Source organism: Vipera ursinii (assembly GCF_947247035.1).
Source record: "Vipera ursinii genome assembly, chromosome: 3".
In the NCBI taxonomy this organism is placed as follows: domain Eukaryota; kingdom Metazoa; phylum Chordata; class Lepidosauria; order Squamata; family Viperidae; genus Vipera; species Vipera ursinii.
In genome coordinates, this window is record NC_139516.1 from 201,272,915 (window position 1) to 201,290,489 (window position 17,575).

At 43.7% G+C, this 17,575-nt stretch overlaps 1 protein-coding gene and 1 long non-coding RNA gene across 3 annotated transcripts in view; one reads left to right on the plus strand and one right to left on the minus strand.

Moving 5' to 3' along the window:
• Positions 1 to 4,999: 4,999 nt before the first annotated feature.
• On the minus strand, positions 5,000 to 17,178 carry LRATD2 (LRAT domain containing 2). 2 transcript variants are annotated; one of them, XM_083360128.1, is made up of 2 exons: positions 16,626 to 17,178; positions 5,000 to 9,748 (listed from the first exon to the last, which is right to left on the minus strand). In XM_083360128.1, exon 2 carries the CDS (start codon positions 9,744 to 9,746, stop codon positions 8,838 to 8,840), a length of 909 nt encoding a protein of 302 aa, XP_083216254.1. In that variant the 5' UTR covers positions 9,747 to 9,748; positions 16,626 to 17,178; the 3' UTR covers positions 5,000 to 8,837. The 2 variants fall into 2 exon arrangements, with proteins under 2 accessions (XP_083216254.1, XP_083216253.1); XM_083360127.1 differs by having other exon boundaries at positions 5,000 to 9,751.
• LOC310638792 overlaps positions 16,594 to 17,575 on the plus strand; it is a 42,096-nt gene continuing 41,114 nt past the window's right edge. The window contains exon 1 of the long non-coding RNA XR_014492184.1: positions 16,594 to 16,688. This is a non-coding gene — a long non-coding RNA (uncharacterized lncRNA). The remainder of the gene's footprint in view (positions 16,689 to 17,575) is intronic.

Genomic DNA, 17,575 nt, shown 5'->3' on the forward strand with positions numbered 1-17,575 from the left:
GACTGATTTTTCTAAGGTTTTATGGACTGATGAAATGAGAGTGAGTCTTGATGGGCCAGATGGATGGGCCCGTGGCTGGATTGGTAAAGGGCAGAGAGCTCCAGTCCGACTCAGACGCCAGCAAGGTGGAGGTGGAGTACTGGTTTGGGCTGGTATCATCAAAGATGAGCTTGTGGGGCCTTTTCGGGTTGAGGATGGAGTCAAGCTCAACTCCCAGTCCTACTGCCAGTTTCTGGAAGACACCTTCTTCAAGCAGTGGTACAGGAAGAAGTCTGCATCCTTCAAGAAAAACATGATTTTCATGCAGGACAATGCTCCATCACACGCGTCCAAGTACTCCACAGCGTGGCTGGCAAGAAAGGGTATAAAAGAAGGAAATCTAATGACATGGCCTCCTTGTTCACCTGATCTGAACCCCATTGAGAACCTGTGGTCCATCATCAAATGTGAGATTTACAAGGAGGGAAAACAGTACACCTCTCTGAACAGTGTCTGGGAGGCTGTGGTTGCTGCTGCACGCAATGTTGATGGTGAACAGATCAAAACACTGACAGAATCCATGGATGGCAGGCTTTTGAGTGTCCTTGCAAAGAAAGGTGGCTATATTGGTCACTGATTTGTTTTTGTTATGTTTTTGAATGTCAGAAATGTATATTTGTGAATGTTGAGATGTTATATTGGTTTCACTGGTAAAAATAAATAATTGAAATGGGTATATATTTGTTTTTTGTTAAGTTGCCTAATAATTATGCACAGTAATAGTCACCTGCACACACAGATATCCCCCTAAAATAGCTATAACTAAAAACAAACTAAAAACTACTTCCAAAAATATTCAGCTTTGATATTAATGAGTTTTTTGGGTTCATTGAGAACATGGTTGTTGTTCAATAATAAAATTAATCCTCAAAAATACAACTTGCTTAATAATTCTGCACTCCCTGTATATACAGTAAGTAGAGTATAAGGAAGAGTTTGTATGATTAAGTACGAAGCGCATGAAAATATACCAATATTGAAAAATTCAAAACTATTCTGCCTACCCCCTCACTCTTCCAGTCTTGCTTTTTCCTGAAGATATTCCTTACACCTAAGGACCTTCATCTGGCTACCTTTAGAACTTTTCTATCTACTGTCTAGCTGCCCATCTACTCAAAAAATACAACCACTCTTTGCAACATAATAATGTACAATATCTTGGGAGTCAAATGGAAAGCACGACCAGTTTAAAAGCAGTGCTTTTTTGTAAAAAAAAAAAAAGGTACCAGAACTCACACATCATACAACCCATCTTGCCTACCCTACAAGGTTCCATCCAAAAAAGGTGTCGGAACTCCATTATGGGCATTCTATGACAAAAAAAGCCCTGCTTAAGAGTATAATTAGGAGAGTGGAGACTAAGACATATGAAGGAACTGGGAATGTCTAGTCTAAGAAAGAGAAGGACTAGGGGTGACATGATAGCAGTCTTGTAATATCTAAGGGGCTGGCACAAAGAAGAGTGAGTCAAGCTATTCCCCAAAGCACCTGAAGGCAGGACAAGAAATAATGGATGGAAATTTATCCAGGAGAAATCCAACCTAGGAGAAACTGCCAGACAGTGAGAACAATTAATCAATGGAACAGCTTGCCTCCAAAAGTTGTGAGTACTCCATCACTTACAAAGCCATTTGTAAGCAATCAACCAACTGAATAGCTTGCCTTAAGAAGTTGTGGGTGCTCCATCACTGGAGGCTTTCAAAGAGACTGGACAACCATTTGTCTGAAATGGTATAGGATCTGCTGGAGCAGGGGGTTGGACTAGAAGACCTTAGAGGTCCCTTCCAACTGTGTTATTCTATGTTCTATGTTCCATTTATCTGAAGTGGTATAGGTTCTCCATGCTTGAACAGAGAATTGGACTAGAAGATCTCAAAGGTCCCTTCCAACTGTGTCATTCTGTTATTATTAAATGGCACAGAGTCATTCTCTTCACCAACAGCTTTACCACTTATTCCTTTAAGCCAGCTATTTTTTTTAAGAAAAGAAAATCAATTGCTGAAACACAACCCTTTTAAAAACTATTCTGAAAAAGTTGAGTTTACCTTTGGCCTACATGAAAATGTAAATTTTCAAACCATCAATGAGTCATCTTTTTAAATGCTACGCAAAGCCATGTGAAAAGGAGAGAAAAGTGAGGTCAATCTCAACTTGATAATTTAAAGTCAAAAGCCCAAACAGACCCATATATCGCAATCTTTTCCAACAAAACGTGTACCAGTTTTGTTAGACTTTAGTCTCTGTGAACCTCGGTCACACTGTTCTTTTGAGATGATGAGAAATAAGTCCTTTTTTAAAAATTAAAAGAACTGCAAAAATAATTGCATTTTAAAAAAAAAAAAACAAATAAATCCCACAGCTCACTTGAGCAACACCTCAATATGGATGATTTTGTGGCTTTCCAACTGTTGCTGAAGAATTTTCAGCATTAGCTGTGCAGACTAGGACTTCAAGGAACTGCAGATCAGTAATAGCTGACGAGCTTATTTCTTTATTCTTATTCTAGGTTTAGAAAATTAGAAATAGGTTAATGCTGCAGCCTTGCTCCACCCCTTAGGAACAATAGGGCTGACAAACCTAGAAAGCCTCATGTAAAATTGGGGTATAATAAATGTAGTAATTATGCTGGTGGGCGACTGTAATAAAGATTTGATTGATAGTATCAAACATTTATCATATCGATTTGTATCTCTCAATTAGTAGAATGCTAATATACAAGATTCCATTTTTTGTAACAGAATGTATAATATGTCGAGTGTGCATTTACATCATAGTTTTTGCAATCGTGTAAGGAAGGCCATTATAGTAATTCCTGTGTTCCAGATCAAGGTGAAGGCTGAATGGAAAGTGGTTTGCTTAAACTCAGTTTGCAAGTTATTAGACCATCATTTAACCTCACATCTATTCTCAAATAACCATGAGCAAGACATCCGCAAATGGGGATTTAGAAATCTTTAGTTTCAAATCCACTACACCTAGCTTAACTGAGATAAACATATACGTTCTCTACTTACAACCACAATTGGGGCTAAAATTTCCATTGTTAAGCAAGGCAATTGTTAAATGTGTTGCACCTGATTTAACAACTTTTTTTTTACCGGAAGTTGTTCAGTGAATCATTAAACAAATCCAGCTTTACCCCTTGACTTTGTTTGTCAGAAGCCCCCTGGGAATGTTTATTTATTTATTCTATCCCACCTTTATTTATTTGGCATACAGCTCCACCTTTATTTTCAGAACAATAATCAAGGCAGCAAACACACCTTCTTCCTATTTTCTCCACAACAACCCTGTAATGCAAATTGTGCTGAGAGAGGGTGACTGGCCCAAAGTCACCAAGCTCGTATTCACGGCTAAGGTGCGACTTGAACTCGTGTCTCCCGCTTTCCAGCCTGGTACCTTAACCGTTGTTCCAAACCGACAGTCACAGGATCCTGGAATTTTGCAACCATCAAAAATGCATGCCGATTGCCAAGCACTCAAATTCTGATCACATGACTAGGACTCTACGACCTTCACAAGTGCAAGGATTGGTTGCAAGTCTTCAGTGCCACTGTCACTTTGAATAGCCAATAAATGAATGGTTACGAGAACTATCTGTAAACTACTTAGGCCAGGGGTGTCAAACTCAATTTCATTGAGGGCCACATCAGCATTGTGGTTGCCCTCAGGGGGGAGGGAGGTGGATATGGCCAGGGTGGGCGCGGCCTACTGGGTGGGCGCAGCTGGAGTGTGTATGGCCTACTGGGGGGGGCATGGCCAGCTCTACATCATTGGCATCAAGGGTGCCTACGGGGGCCTGGGCAGAAGTGGGACAGATCTGGGGGCCCTGGCAGAAGGAGGGTCTCTGGGCCAGGGCCAAGGCAGCGGGGACCGTTCCCTCACTGTTTCCAGGATGGCATTGGGGGCCACATGAAACCACTTTGCGGGCCGGATCTGGCCCCCGGGCCTTGTGTTTGACATGTCTGACTTAGGCTCTTAGCAATTGTGCTCCAGCAGATCATCAATCATTCCTCTTCAACCTATGTAAGGTTTAGGGTTACTGCTCCATCATCTCAATCCTTGGTGATGCTAAGACTGGTGGAGATTTGTAGCCTGAAGTGTCTGAAAAGGGGCAAGTTAGGGAAGATATTTGCCCTGACTTACATATGTTCAAGTGACCCATGACGGTGACATGATTGCAGTGTTTATTATTCCCAAGTTAAAAGCACAGAAATATTAACTGCCCTTCTGGGAAATTAACAGAATTTTCCCATGAATGTCTGGATACTCTTGATTCTGTGAAAGCAGCAATGTCTTCCTGGCATTTGTCTTTGCCAAATGATTGTCGCCTTTTGGGATTCTTTGCAAGAATCCATGAGAATTATCCAAGTATAAGAAGTTTTCATAATCAAAAGTATGTAATTATCAGCTCTACTATTCCAATTTGGGGACGAAGAGCTCAAATGAGAGCTCAAAGATGAATTGTAAATGGCACGTCCAAGCATTGCAATCAAACTATCTCAAGATGGTCAACTCCCATGGGATTTAGGCAGTAGATACCCATTCTTTTATGAGAGCAGCAGTCTTAAGGTCTACCCCATGCTATGAAATCATGAGATACTATTTGTCTTTCTACTGCACTTAAAACTTAGCTCAGCAGAAGGAAAACCAAAGTTTGTGTATGTGTACATAAACTATTCCCTCCATCCAATTAGCAGAATATCCAGGCTAAAAACATAAACCTCCATCAAGGAGTTCCAAGAACTGAGAGAGCTCTTGTTGCGTACAGCACATATCTCTAGAGTAAGGGTATTCAAACTTGGCCCTTTTATGACTTGTGGACTTCAACTCCCAGAATTCCTCAGCCAGAATTCTGGAAGTCCACAAGTCTTAAAGTTGCCAAGTTTGGAGAGCCCTGGCACACAGTGATGCTGTATGGCAAGCTTCTCTATCAACCCAACATCAAGGAAAGGAAGAATAAGAAGAGGTAACGCTTGCCTGTGATGCTTGTTGAGCTCTTGATCTGTGTCCAACCTGGAGGAGGAGGTCACAATTTGCGAACTTTTATTTTTAAACAAGGTTTTTCCCATAGAAACACTAATCACAGTTTGATGGTAGGAAAAATGCTGTAGTAGTCACCTGCATACTGTTTTTAAAAAGTGCTCCTTTGTTCAACAAGTTGAGGGTGGAATTACATCTTTTGACCTTCACATAATTTTGCAAGCAAGAATGTAAACAGAAAGCTTTTACAAAGATAAGATAATGTCTGATGTCTGACAACATCAACATATCCATGGGAACTACTTAAAAATAAAAAAACCTCAGAATGTTTGAATTATCTGTGTAACTATACTTCAAGAAATAAATTTGATTTGAATTTGACCAGCTGTCCAGCAGTGAACAAATATTCAGATAAAGTAGATCTTGCCTTTAGGAAGAAAAATGGTAAACTGGTTCTTTCCCCTTTAACTATCACTAATATTCTAGACAGAGAAAAATATTTTCAGTTACTTTACAATTTAGTACCAAGCAGATACATAGATTTGCAACATTTGACATCTATCATTTCTTGTACACTTTATTTATGATCTAGAAAATACTTTTAGATTACCAATGACAAAAATAAAAAAAATTGATTTGGAGGATATATTTCTCTGTGAAAATAATACAACTTTCAAAAAAATGTAAATATTTTCATGATGGAATTCCTTTCAAAAATACTTGTAAGAAAATATCATTTTACAACCACTATTACATAGCGAAATAAGTTCTGTTCTCTACAAAATTCAGAATCATTAATAACTAAATATCAACTCTGAAGCTAGGATACAGTTGCTGGATTTAACAGGAAGAACATCATCTTGGCTTCTTTAATAGCAGTAAACATTTACTATTTTTTAATGAGTTCTCCATGCTGATCAGTCCTAATGTGGAAGTAAAGTCCTGCTTACTGTGTATATTCTGTGAAATATGTGCAGAATTTTTCCACTGCAAATTTTCCGCTTACAGTGACAGCTGTAGGTGGTTTGATGAGGATCCATCAGAAGTAACACCAGATGCCCTCACCAGCACTGCTTAAGGACCTGTTCTGCTTGTCAATAGCCAAGTTAGGTACGCTCAGATTTTGTGCTTAAAAACATACAATATTGCATATGAGCTCGACAATCATGGTATGCAGAGCGCATACCTCAGAATACATCACGTTCCTAAAAAGACACCGTTTCCAACACGACAGGTAGCTCCTGAAGACCCTTATCAACTTTGCTTATCGCAACTTCTGAACTCTCAGAAGCAAATGGGGGAAGCAAATTAGGGCTGGATTATCTCACTTTCTGCTTGACTAGCTTCCTTCTTCCTTAATGCAAATAATCACAGAGTGCATTAGCAGAATAAACCAAAGTTCTTGAAGTTAAGCTGGTCCTTGTTTGGTATGCGAGAAATTTATGGGCTGACAATGGCGGGCTATACCTTCAGCAGAATGAAGTACTGTAGCAAATTCCCTGGATTGCACCACTTTAGCCTAGAGATGAGGAATTGGGGAAATAAACCTGGTTTGGGTGTCCCAATATATAGGAAACCAAAAAAGATAAACTAAGCAGCACAGGCAGAAGGAATCACATTACTGCATCCCCCCCCCTTGCTGGGCATTTTTCAAAACATAGGATTTTATTTTATTTTTTTTGAATGGTGGGACATTTTGATACCAAAACAAGCCTTTAGTGTTGGTGATTACTAACTTCTGGCGGAATGTTACAAAAAAGGACACCAGAGAATGCTTCTTTACAAGATCAAGGACCAGGGTCTAAGCTCATTTCAGATGATCAGTGATTTGTCTCAACTGATTTGTGGCTCTGTCTAGCCACCACTGGGACAAACAAAGCACAAAGTGAAAAGGAGCAAGGCTTTATCGCTGTCTTTCCCTCACTTATCAACCCATGATCCATAGGTTGCTTACTCTAGAGGAATAACCAACCACCAGAACATCAACTCACTCCTTGCCACCCCTCAGGTGGTAATAGATGAGTTGAGTTTGGATGCCTGCGATTGAAAAGCATCCCTTATGGTTTTGCAATCAAGAGGTAGCACAGAATATTGTCTCTTTAAGTGGTGGTTAATAATTGCTAAGCGTCTTTTAAAATGCTGCTTAGTTACACCAAACACCTTTGTTGCCCAATATGCAACTTTACTACTTAAAACAAATCAGAGGCTTTTATGAAAAATCAGCCATTAGCAAGGAAGTTAACAGTCTGTTGACCATAACACACAATTCTTTCTTCTATTTGCTGATAGGAATGAAGATAATAAATTCCTAGCTATCCTGAAGCACAGCTCCTAGTTAATACACGCTGAAGAGTTTTTTTTATTTATAGAAGTGGGAACTACACAGCTGCAGTTTCATGTTAGTAGGAATAGTGCCCAAGCAGAATTTTTACCAGTTTTCGCTTTATAACTGTGTCTTGTCAACAAGGTAAATCTTTGAATCTCCTCCATTTCTACAAGGGGAACAACTACTTTTTCTTCTTTCCTTGCGTTAATAATATCCCTAGAGAAGCAAAAGTCCACCAAGAAAAAAAAATGCATCAACAGAAATCAGCTTGAGGAGCTGAAGACAGAAATTTCCTAACCTGAAAATGAACAACGCATATCATCTCTTTCCTCTTTTCCTATGATTAATTGACCAAATGAAACCAAAAAAATATACTGAAAAAACGCACAGACGATGCCGGGCTTCTGAAATAAATGATCTTATACATAAAGAAATAATAAAAAAAAAAACAGGCTGAAAGAAAAAAAATATCTTCCAAATGCAATATGAGCCTAGTCCTCAGGCTTTTAACAGTAAAACTAAGGCAACCCAGGAATAAAATGCCTAGGAATAAAATGCCTTTTCAAGACAGTAGCCTGTCTCTTGTGTCACCTTTTCCAACAATACACAATGTGCTCAAACAGTACTTGGATTTGTAGCAAATTAATCCTACTGTAACCACTGGTGCTAAGAAGGTTTAGCTGCCTTCCCACTAAACTTCAATAACTTATAAAAAGACTGTCTGGTCATGGCTTAACCCAACTTCACTGTAATTAAAGGAAAGAGTTTCTTGGTAGTGTTCCTAAATGAAAAACTGCAGTCCTTATTCCAGGGTAATTCTACTTCTTTGTAATCCCATTTCTGTGCAAACAGTTGACGTCCCTCCACACCACACAGAAAAGGCCCTTCAGCCGCAGCCAAGAAACGCCACTACGGCTTTACAACTTTGCCAGATCTTTCAGCGCAAGCCAGCCAAAAACCCTGTGGCCCCCAAATGCATAATAATTTAGCCACTAAATCCTCACGAGAGAGATCTGGGGAACAGGAAGAATGGAACGCCATAACCAGCGGAACGAAAGGGAGAGATTCTGGAAATGCCAAAACAGAGGAGGTGGTAAAACAAAACAAAAAGTCGGGGGGGGGGGGGGGAGAAATGACCTTGCTATAACATTGAATTCTGTAGTTCAATGATGCTGGACCTCGTCCAGTTTAAAACAAGCAGGAGCTAAGCAGGAGGAACAGGGGTGCCATTTGGGAAGAGAGACGTATGCATAAACAGCGAACGAGGAAGATCTTTCCTGAGATTTAACCCTCAACATATAAACTTGCTGGCTTCAAGCAAGCACCAAAGGAGTTAAGTGCTGAAGGACTGATGCTTAATCAGCTTTGCCCCTTTCCTTCACATGGGATTGGAGTGGACCTGCACTGGAAGAGCCCAAAGGGCTTACAACAGCTCAATTTCGCAGGATTCAGTTTTAATCCGTCACCAAGGTTAAGCAGCCTGACTGTGCTACTCAGCAGCAGTCCGGGCACCTGGCGTGCCATTAGCACCTTCTTCGTTGTCAGCCTCGGCTGATTGCAGATGGCTGGACAATTCTTGGATGACAGCCACCTTTCCGATTTGATCGTTCCTTCTTTTCTCCATAATGAGATCTTCCAGGCTCTGAAACTCCAGCGTGTGGCTGCGTTTATCTCCCAGTTGGATCTGCAACCGGTAAGGCTGCTTCCCTATGCGCAGTTCACCCCCAATTTTGAACTCGCGCTTGCCGTAGCGGCACCAGGCGGCAAAACATTCAGAGTTCCTCCAGCTGAGATCCTGGTCTTTGCGACCCACTTGGTCCAGGGCGTTTCGCACCACGCTGCCAGGGTTTAACGGTTTATAGCGGTACAACTGGTTGGCAATGCGCCCCCGTCGGCCCTGGCTGGCATCCGTGAGAAAACCGTTCACCACTTCGAGTCTGTGCAGATGGACCACTTGGAAGTCTCCCACATACACGACCCAGTGAGGATACTGGGCCTGGCCCACAAATTCTATCAGATCACCAGGTTTGCACTTGTTCAATAGGTTTTCTGGGGTGTAGGTGGTCAAATGGCTCCCACCACCATCACCCCCATCGCCCCCACCCCCCACCTCACCAGACGTTGTGTGGTCACCAGAAAAGCTTTTTTGATAAATGCACTCGTCACGGTAATAAATGGAGCATTCCACTTCGTGAAGCTGTGGATCATAGGGCTGTGATGTAGGGTGCTCTCCGCCAAGCTCTGCTGGGTCCTGCTGAGGCTCTACATCGTCGTCGTCATTGGAAAAGATGTAAGAAACTCCAATTCTGGGACCCTCATCTCTGTCCATGCCGGCTGGGTCAGTCGTGGGAACCTCTTTGTAGCTTAAGTGGGTCAGTTTCTCTACTTGATTCCCCATGCCTGCTGAAAGAGAACCAAAGAGGCATTAGTACAGGTATAAACTAATGAGGAATAAATCAAGAAGATCTCCCTAAGTCCATCTGCTGGCAATCTTCTTGGCAGGCTTCCATCCATGGCTTACGGTTATCTTCCTACAGTTTTCCGAACCTAGCTTTTGGATATGGCTTGTAGTCCGGGTGGTCTCTCGGCACTTAAATTTGGGGGTGGGTAATTCTACAGTCAGCAAGATTCTTCCCGTTTCTGTCTGCTGAAGGTGCAGTGCAGAGTAAGCAATGCCAAAGAGTGTTTTGCAGCTCACTTGGGACTAGCCTTCCTTCGTGTTTTTCTTAAAGGCAAATTCATATCGTTGAACCACTTCTCAGTGACAGAGCTGAACCAATGTTCTTCCACCTCTCTCCTCAAAGCCTCTGTCCGCTTGCTTCAGCCCCACCGCACATGTGTGTCCCAGGGATGCAACCCTGAAGTACCTCGAAAAAGGATCAGTAAGGATCATGCTAGAATAATATATCGCTTTTTTATTTTTTTTATTTTAATCCCATTTATATCCCGCCCTTCTCCGAAGACTTAGGGCAGCTTACAATCTAAGCACAAATTAAATGTGCTAAGCAATAGCCTTCATTCTATGTATATGCCTGCTTATTAGGGCTTTCGCCCCCCCCCCAAGCGGCATTAGTACAAAGTCAGCTTAACTGCCCCCAACAATCTGGGTCCTCATTTTACCTACCTCGGAAGGATGGGAGGCTGAGTCAACCTTGAGCCTGGTGGGACTCGAACCTGCACTAATTGCAGGCAGCTGGTGTTACTTAAGGAGGCATTAGCCCACTGCTCCACCAAGACTATTTTTCTTAATAAAAAGAAGCTGGAGGGGGCAGTATTGAATAGATGAAGAATCTTAATTTTCTTTAACAGGTCCTTTTTTTTTAAAAGTTGCTGGTGGGGGGGGGGGGGGAGAGAAGAAACTTTAAAATGGGGAAACACCTACAAGCCAAAAAGTCCCACAACCCCTTCCTGCATCCTCACAACCCTCTTTATACTGAAGGGCAAGGCAGTATTGTTCGGGCAACACAGACCACATCGGAGCCCACAATTTCTGTGGCTAAGCCAGACAGTTGTTACGTGGGTTTTTGCCCCATTTTATGAACTTTCTTGCTGCAATTGTTAAGGGAATCACTGCAGTTGCTAAGTGAGGAACACGGTTGTTAAGTGACTCTGCCTTCCCCGTTAAACCTTTCTTGTCAGAAGGTCGCAAAAAGGGGATCACACGACACAGGGACACTGCAGCCGTCATACATGTGAGTCAGTTGCCGAGCGACTGAAGTTTGACCACGTGACTGTGGGAATGCTGCAATTGGTCATTAAGTACGAAAAAAAAAAAAACAGTCACGGGTCACTTTTTCAGTGCCACTGTAATTTCAAATGGTCGCTCAGTGAATTCTTGTAAGTTTAGGACTACCTCTACTGCAGAATAAAAAGTTATGAGGGCCCCTGCCACCACTGCTGTTAATCTAAATTACTAGGCTGTCCAAATCACTTGAAAGAGATGATTTAGAATATGCAGAAGCTGTACAAAACATCTCCCACCCCCCAATAATTATAGCATCTGGGGTTTTGGCCCCTTCCCCCTTCAAACTTCCATAGCTGCTTTAGAATTTGTTCCTGGCTGTCTTTACAAGTGAAGTCAAATGTGTGGACAGACAGACAAGCACCCACAGCTAAGAGCAGCTTCTGAAGCAACTGCAAAAACCTGGAAAAAAGACAACACACACACACACACACACACACAGACACAAAACCCCCAGCATTTCTCAACACACAAAAGCACATTCTGATGAGAATGGGGATGGGAGAGCTGCTTCTACCATCCCGCATAGGGAAATTGGAATTCATCTCACTGCAATCCAAACCTTAGGAAGTGTGTTTGGGTTGGGAATGCTTGCCTGGATTTTTATAATGCTGGCCTGGGGCTCTGGAGTTGTTTGTCCACATTGTAGAGTTCATTGTTGGGGAAAAAAAGATATGATGAAATTCGATACTTGTTTAGGAACGAGTCCTCTTGAATGCGAAGCACATCTCCTTTCATATCAGCTTTATAATACAACCACAGGGGTCTTCATTAGCTTCCTCAAGACTCCTATGCCCCATCTGATTTTTTTTCTAACTGGTTGTGTGACTATAACATGGATAAAGTGAATGGGGAGTCCCATGCCCTACATGGTACCTATGCAGCCCATAAAATGCTCTCAAAATACTTGTAAATCCACAAGGATAGATGATTCTCTTCTCTGTAATTTTTATCACCTCTCTATAAGTGAGACCAATACAGAACAGAATAAAAATAGAACAGAATATAGAATATAATGCAGAATAGATATAGAGAATAGAATATGCAAAAGAGAATAGAATGCAGAATAGAATAGAATGCAGAATAGAATAGAAAACAGAATAGAATGAAGAATAGAATAGAATGCAGAATAGAATAGAATAGGAATAGAATAGTTGGAAGGGACCTTGAAGGTCTTCAACCTCTTGCTCAAACAGGAAATCCTATAAAAGTAGTCCTTGACTTACAACAGTTTTAGTGACTGTTCAAAGTTATAACAGCACTGGGAAAAAGTGACTTATGACTGTTTTTCCCACTTATGACCGTTGCAGCATCCCCATAGTCACATAATCAAAATTTCAACACTTGGGTTGTGCTCGCTTCGGCAGCACATATACTAAAATTGGAACGATACAGAGAAGATTAGCATGGCCCCTGCACAAGGATGACACGCAAATTCGTGAAGTGTTCCATATTTTTAAATGGCAAAGATTTCAGCGTATTTGAATGACCAATCGCAACAGAGATACATTGTGGAATGGAGGAGATGGATTGAATATATTCAGAATAAATATGGGACTAAAAAGTTTCATTTAGCATTTGAATAAGTACTGGATCTATATGATGTATAACTAGGTAGTAGGTATTTTATTAATATTTTGACGATGGAGAGTTAAAGTGCGGCAGAATTTAATGTTTTATTGTTGTTAGCATATTTTAGATTATGCTTGTTTGTATTTTTATACCCTGTATTCAGCTCTGGGAAGTTGGGGAGGAGGAGGGGAGGGGAGGGAGGGGTTGGGGAGAGGGGAGGAGGGGGGGTTGTATTTAAAAATGTATTGTAAAACTTTTCAATAAAAAAATAAAAAAATAAAATTTCAACACTTGGCAACTGGCTTGTATTTATGACGGTCACAGTGTCCCCGGGGTCATGTGATCCCTTTTTGCAACCTTCACACAAGCAAAGTCAATGGGGAGGCCAGATTCACTTAAGAACAGTGTTACTAACTTAATAAGTGCAGTGATTCACTTAACAAAGGTAGCAAGAAAGGTCGTAAAATGGGGCAAAACTCACTTAACCAATGTCTTGCCTATAAACAGAAACATTGGGCTCAGTTGTGGTCATAAGTCGAAGACAACCTGTAATATATTCATGCCTGAAATGAGGCCAATAAACATTGGTTTAAAGCCACCTAGAGGATTCTCAGCCAAGGTAAAGACTTGGGCCAAGGGTATTTTTGGATCATAGTTCTGTCTCCTTCGTGCTGCATACAAAATGAGGAGAGAAGTATTCCCCGAGAACTCTCCTTAGCTACAAATTCATTAGGTGGCAGATATTTTCGTGTGCAACCTTAGGATGCAAGGAGCTGCCTTAGTTTAAATCAGAACATCTTGGGCCATCTTAAAGAGGGATACTTCCTTCTGAATAGGAACAAGTTCAAGCCTTTTCTAGTTTTGCTACTTAAAGGTAAAGTAAAGGTAAAGGTTCCCCCGCGCGTGCGTGCTAGTCGTTTCCAACTCTAGGGGCTGGTGCTCATCTCCGTTTCAAAGCCGAAGAGCCAGCGTTTGTCCGAGGACGTCTCCGTGGTCATGTGGCCGGCAGGACTAGACGCCAAAGGCACACGGAACGCTGTTACCTTCCCACCGTAGCGGTCCCTATTTTTCTACTTGCATTTTGACGTGCTTTCGAACTGCTAGGTTGGCAGAAGCTGGGACGAGTAACAGGCGCTCACTCTGCTACGCGGCACTCGGGATTCGACCCGCCAAACTGCCGACCTTCTGATCGACAAGCTCAGCGTCCTAACCCACTGAGCCACCGCGTCCCTACTTAGGATTCAGTAATCCCTGACAATTAAAAACAGGAACCCATCTGATAAAGGAGAATATTTGTAGCTCCAGGACGAAAGCGGGTGGTGGTCCTTGGTGCTCTCTGAGCTTGGTTGTTTGTTTGTTTTTTTGCAGATGTTTCATTACCCAAATTAGGTAACCCCATCAGTGAACCCATCTATCCAAAGCTAGAAAGCTGTACGTGGTTAGATGCCAGTTTTCCTACTTGTCCATATATTAGTTCTGAACATTAACCAGAAGTCAGCGAGGAAAGCGTTTCATCCTGCTGATGTCTCAATCAAGAACCTCCTTGTAAAATTGATATTTGCAGGCAGCCAGTGGGGAATGCCTTCTGAACAGGAGTGCTATCTTTATCAGATGCACTTTTCTCAGGACCTCAGCACGGAAAATCAAAAACCAGGCTCAACCTTTTACTTGCAAACAGCTGCCATCCTCCCATTGATCACCTCCAGCAGGAGAGATTCTCTGCTTTCCTTTTAGAAAACAGGAAAGAAAAAAAAAAGCTAGATGTCATGAAGTCTCTGTCTGTTCCCTGGCCATTCTCTGGACACGGTATAAAGGTACCCAGGAGCTCTGCCAGTGTAGATTGCCACAGGGACGAGCAAAGGGAGGGAGAATGTACACACATCACCTTGGGAGACATAGACAGCGGCGGTGGGGGTGGATGGGGCGGGGGAGGAGTATTTGTCAGGCAAATAGCAGGAAAGTCTTTGGGGTAAGATGCACGTGGCACACTGGGAGAGGGAGGGACAGAGGCGGAAACAACAACAAGACTTTCCCACCTGTTGATGACAATGAAGCTGCAACAGGCACAACGAGGAAGCTGCAGTATCTAGAACTAGGCAATGTAGGACAAAGCCAGAGAGAGAGAGAGAGACATTTTCCACGCAGGAGATGAATGCAAGTAAAAAGTTTGCTGACACCTAGAAGGAAGCCTCTCCTCCGCCTTTCTCAATAGTTTCGCTTTGCCCAAGGGTGGAGGCGTATTTTAAAGACTTTGCAGCGATTGGCGAAGGCAGCCTAAATTTTATGGGAGATGAGAGAGGAAGGAATAGAGGTGTGATATGTCCCCACTTCCTCTGAGACTAGCAGGTTCAAAAGCCAGCCCCCCCCCCCCCCGCACATGTTTAAACAAGTCTTTTGAGTGGCTGAGCAAGTCACAACAGAAGGCCGCCTCTACATATATGTAGAAATATATTCTACAAAGGGAAACAGTGGTACTTAGCGTAGCATATCCTTCAGCTGAGTAGAAAAGTTATAGTAAGTCCTACAGGACTTGGATGGTTTAGGAAGTGGGGGAATAGTGTGAAGCTTTCAATCACTGTCTGGCTGAAAGACAAGAGGTGACCAGCTGTCTGCAAAGAAGAGGATCAAGGCAGAGGAAGTTTATAAGTTGCCCGCCTTTTGGGGAGTAAATCCTACAGGGCAGCAGAGATCATACTTTTTGAGGAAAGAGGGTTAGAAGACTGTTAACCAGTTTCCCACCTAGTACAAATATGTACCATTAAAATGGAAGGCCAGAACCATTTTCTTCTTTAGCAAGAGCATTAAAAGAAGCCATTCTAGCATCCCGTTTCTCCCAACTGCCAGCCACTCCTTTCTGCAAGATGCAGAAACAGGTCAAGACAGTTAAAATAATATGAAGGTGAGAAAACCCATAATAATAAAAAAATGACATTTCTATTTAGCCTTATCAGAGCACTTCCTGCTAATCACCTGTGCTTCCAGCCTGCCAGGTTACCACAACCCTGTGCAGTAGGCCCTTATTAAAGGTTAGTCAACGTTAATCTAGGACAGAGGCCAGGAATAAAGTCAAAGGTCCCAGGATCCTCGGAACTCTTGCTAAAGGCCAAAAAGAAACATTGCAGAACAAAAACTGCCAAGTTTGACTGGAAAGACTCACGGTAAGCTTTATAAGAGGCTGGTTTAGTGGTTTATAGGAGCTAGTTTAGTGGCACCAGGCTAGAAACCAGGAGATCCTGAGTTCCAGTCCTACCTTACCTGTCTGCCTTTGGACCAATCCCTGTCTCTCAGCCCGGCCCGGCCCATCTCACAGGGTGGTTACGGTGAAAACAGGAGGGGAAGGAATGCTGGAACCGTTCACCACCTTACACCGTTTATAGCCCAATAAACAGGATATAAATAAACTAACACATCAATAAACCCAACACCTGCTCTGAGCCAAAAGGGAAAATTAAGAGGCACATCTGAAGGGGCTTTTAAACAACTGTTGGAAAGAACGGAAGCTCTGCTCCAAAGCTTAAACCAGCTTTGCCTAACCTCCCTTCTTTTGAAAAAAAAAAGGGGGGGGGGAAGGGAGGACGTTTTATTTGCACACACACACACACACACACACACACACACACACACACACGGGCGATTCCCCGGCCTTTCATTGACTCCTTGCCGCTGGAAACTTTCTATAACGGCCCCCCTCCCCCCCCCGTTTTCTCCACCAGCTTCTTCCCTCCGCACCTGGGATCAAAGTATGGGGGAGGAGGAAGGGCTCCTGGCAAGCCCAGGTGAGCCCCACTCACCTGGCCGGCCGCCACCTCAGAACAAACAAACCGTCGAGCAGCCCAGGTGCGCCGGGTTGCTGCCGTCACCTGATCCACTCCCCATACCTGCCCCCGCCTCTCCTCCTCCTCCTCCTCCTCCTCCGTCCTGAGCGGCTGCTCGATGATGGAGGCGACGGCGCTGGAAACTTACCAGGCGGCGTCGGGGGGTTGCGGCCGGGAGGAGAGACCCCGGACTCCGGGCAGCGGCGTAGACGTAAGAGCCGAAGGGAGCCGGTTGCTCCTCTTCCCGTTTCCACCCCTCCGTCGGGGGCTTCTTTTAGCGGCCGATCGCCGGCAGCCTCGAGGTGCCGCTCGCCTCCTTCATGGTCCTTGCGGCTGGGGGCTCCTGGGAACCGCTCGTCCCGACCCCGCCGCCGGCCTGAGCAACAAGCCGGGGGAAGCCGGGCTGGGGTGAAGGGGGCGCGCCGGCGAGAGGCACCCACCCACCCAACCCCCGGGCCGGTTTGCCAGCCGTCCGGCTCGCCCCCTGGCCAAGAGGCGCCGGGCGCCGCTCTGCTCTCGCCTGCTTCCCGGGCGGCGGCGGAGGCGGCGGCGTGGTGCCACGCGCTCCAGCGGCAGAGCCCGGCGGCGCCAGCCGCTTCCTCCGCCGCCTGCCCCGCGCTCGACGCAGCACCGCTCGCCGCCAGCGGAGGGAGCTTTCCTTCGGGGCCGGCAGGGGAGGAGTTAAATCCCTCCTTTCCCTCCCCCCCCGCCCCCGCCGCCGCGCTCTTTTTAGGGGCGGGGCCTTCGAGACGAGCCGGTTGGCTGTCCAACCGGCGGGGGGCGGGAGCGGCCAACTTTTCTTTCTTTCTTTCTTTCTTTCTTTCTTTCTTTCTTTCTTTCTTTCTTTCTTTCTTTCTTTCTTTCTTTCTTTCTTTCTTTCTTTCTTTCTTTCTTTCTTTCTTTCTTTCTTTCTTTCTTTCTTTCTTTCTTTCTTTCTTTCTTTCTTTCTTTCTTTCCCGTCTGCCTTTTTTCTTTTTTTTAAATGGGGAGAGGGGGGGGAAGAGGCAGCTCGCTTTTAAATGGGGAGGGGGGCAAGAGGCAGCTCGCTTTTAAATATATAATATAAATATATAATATATAAATATATATAATAAACTT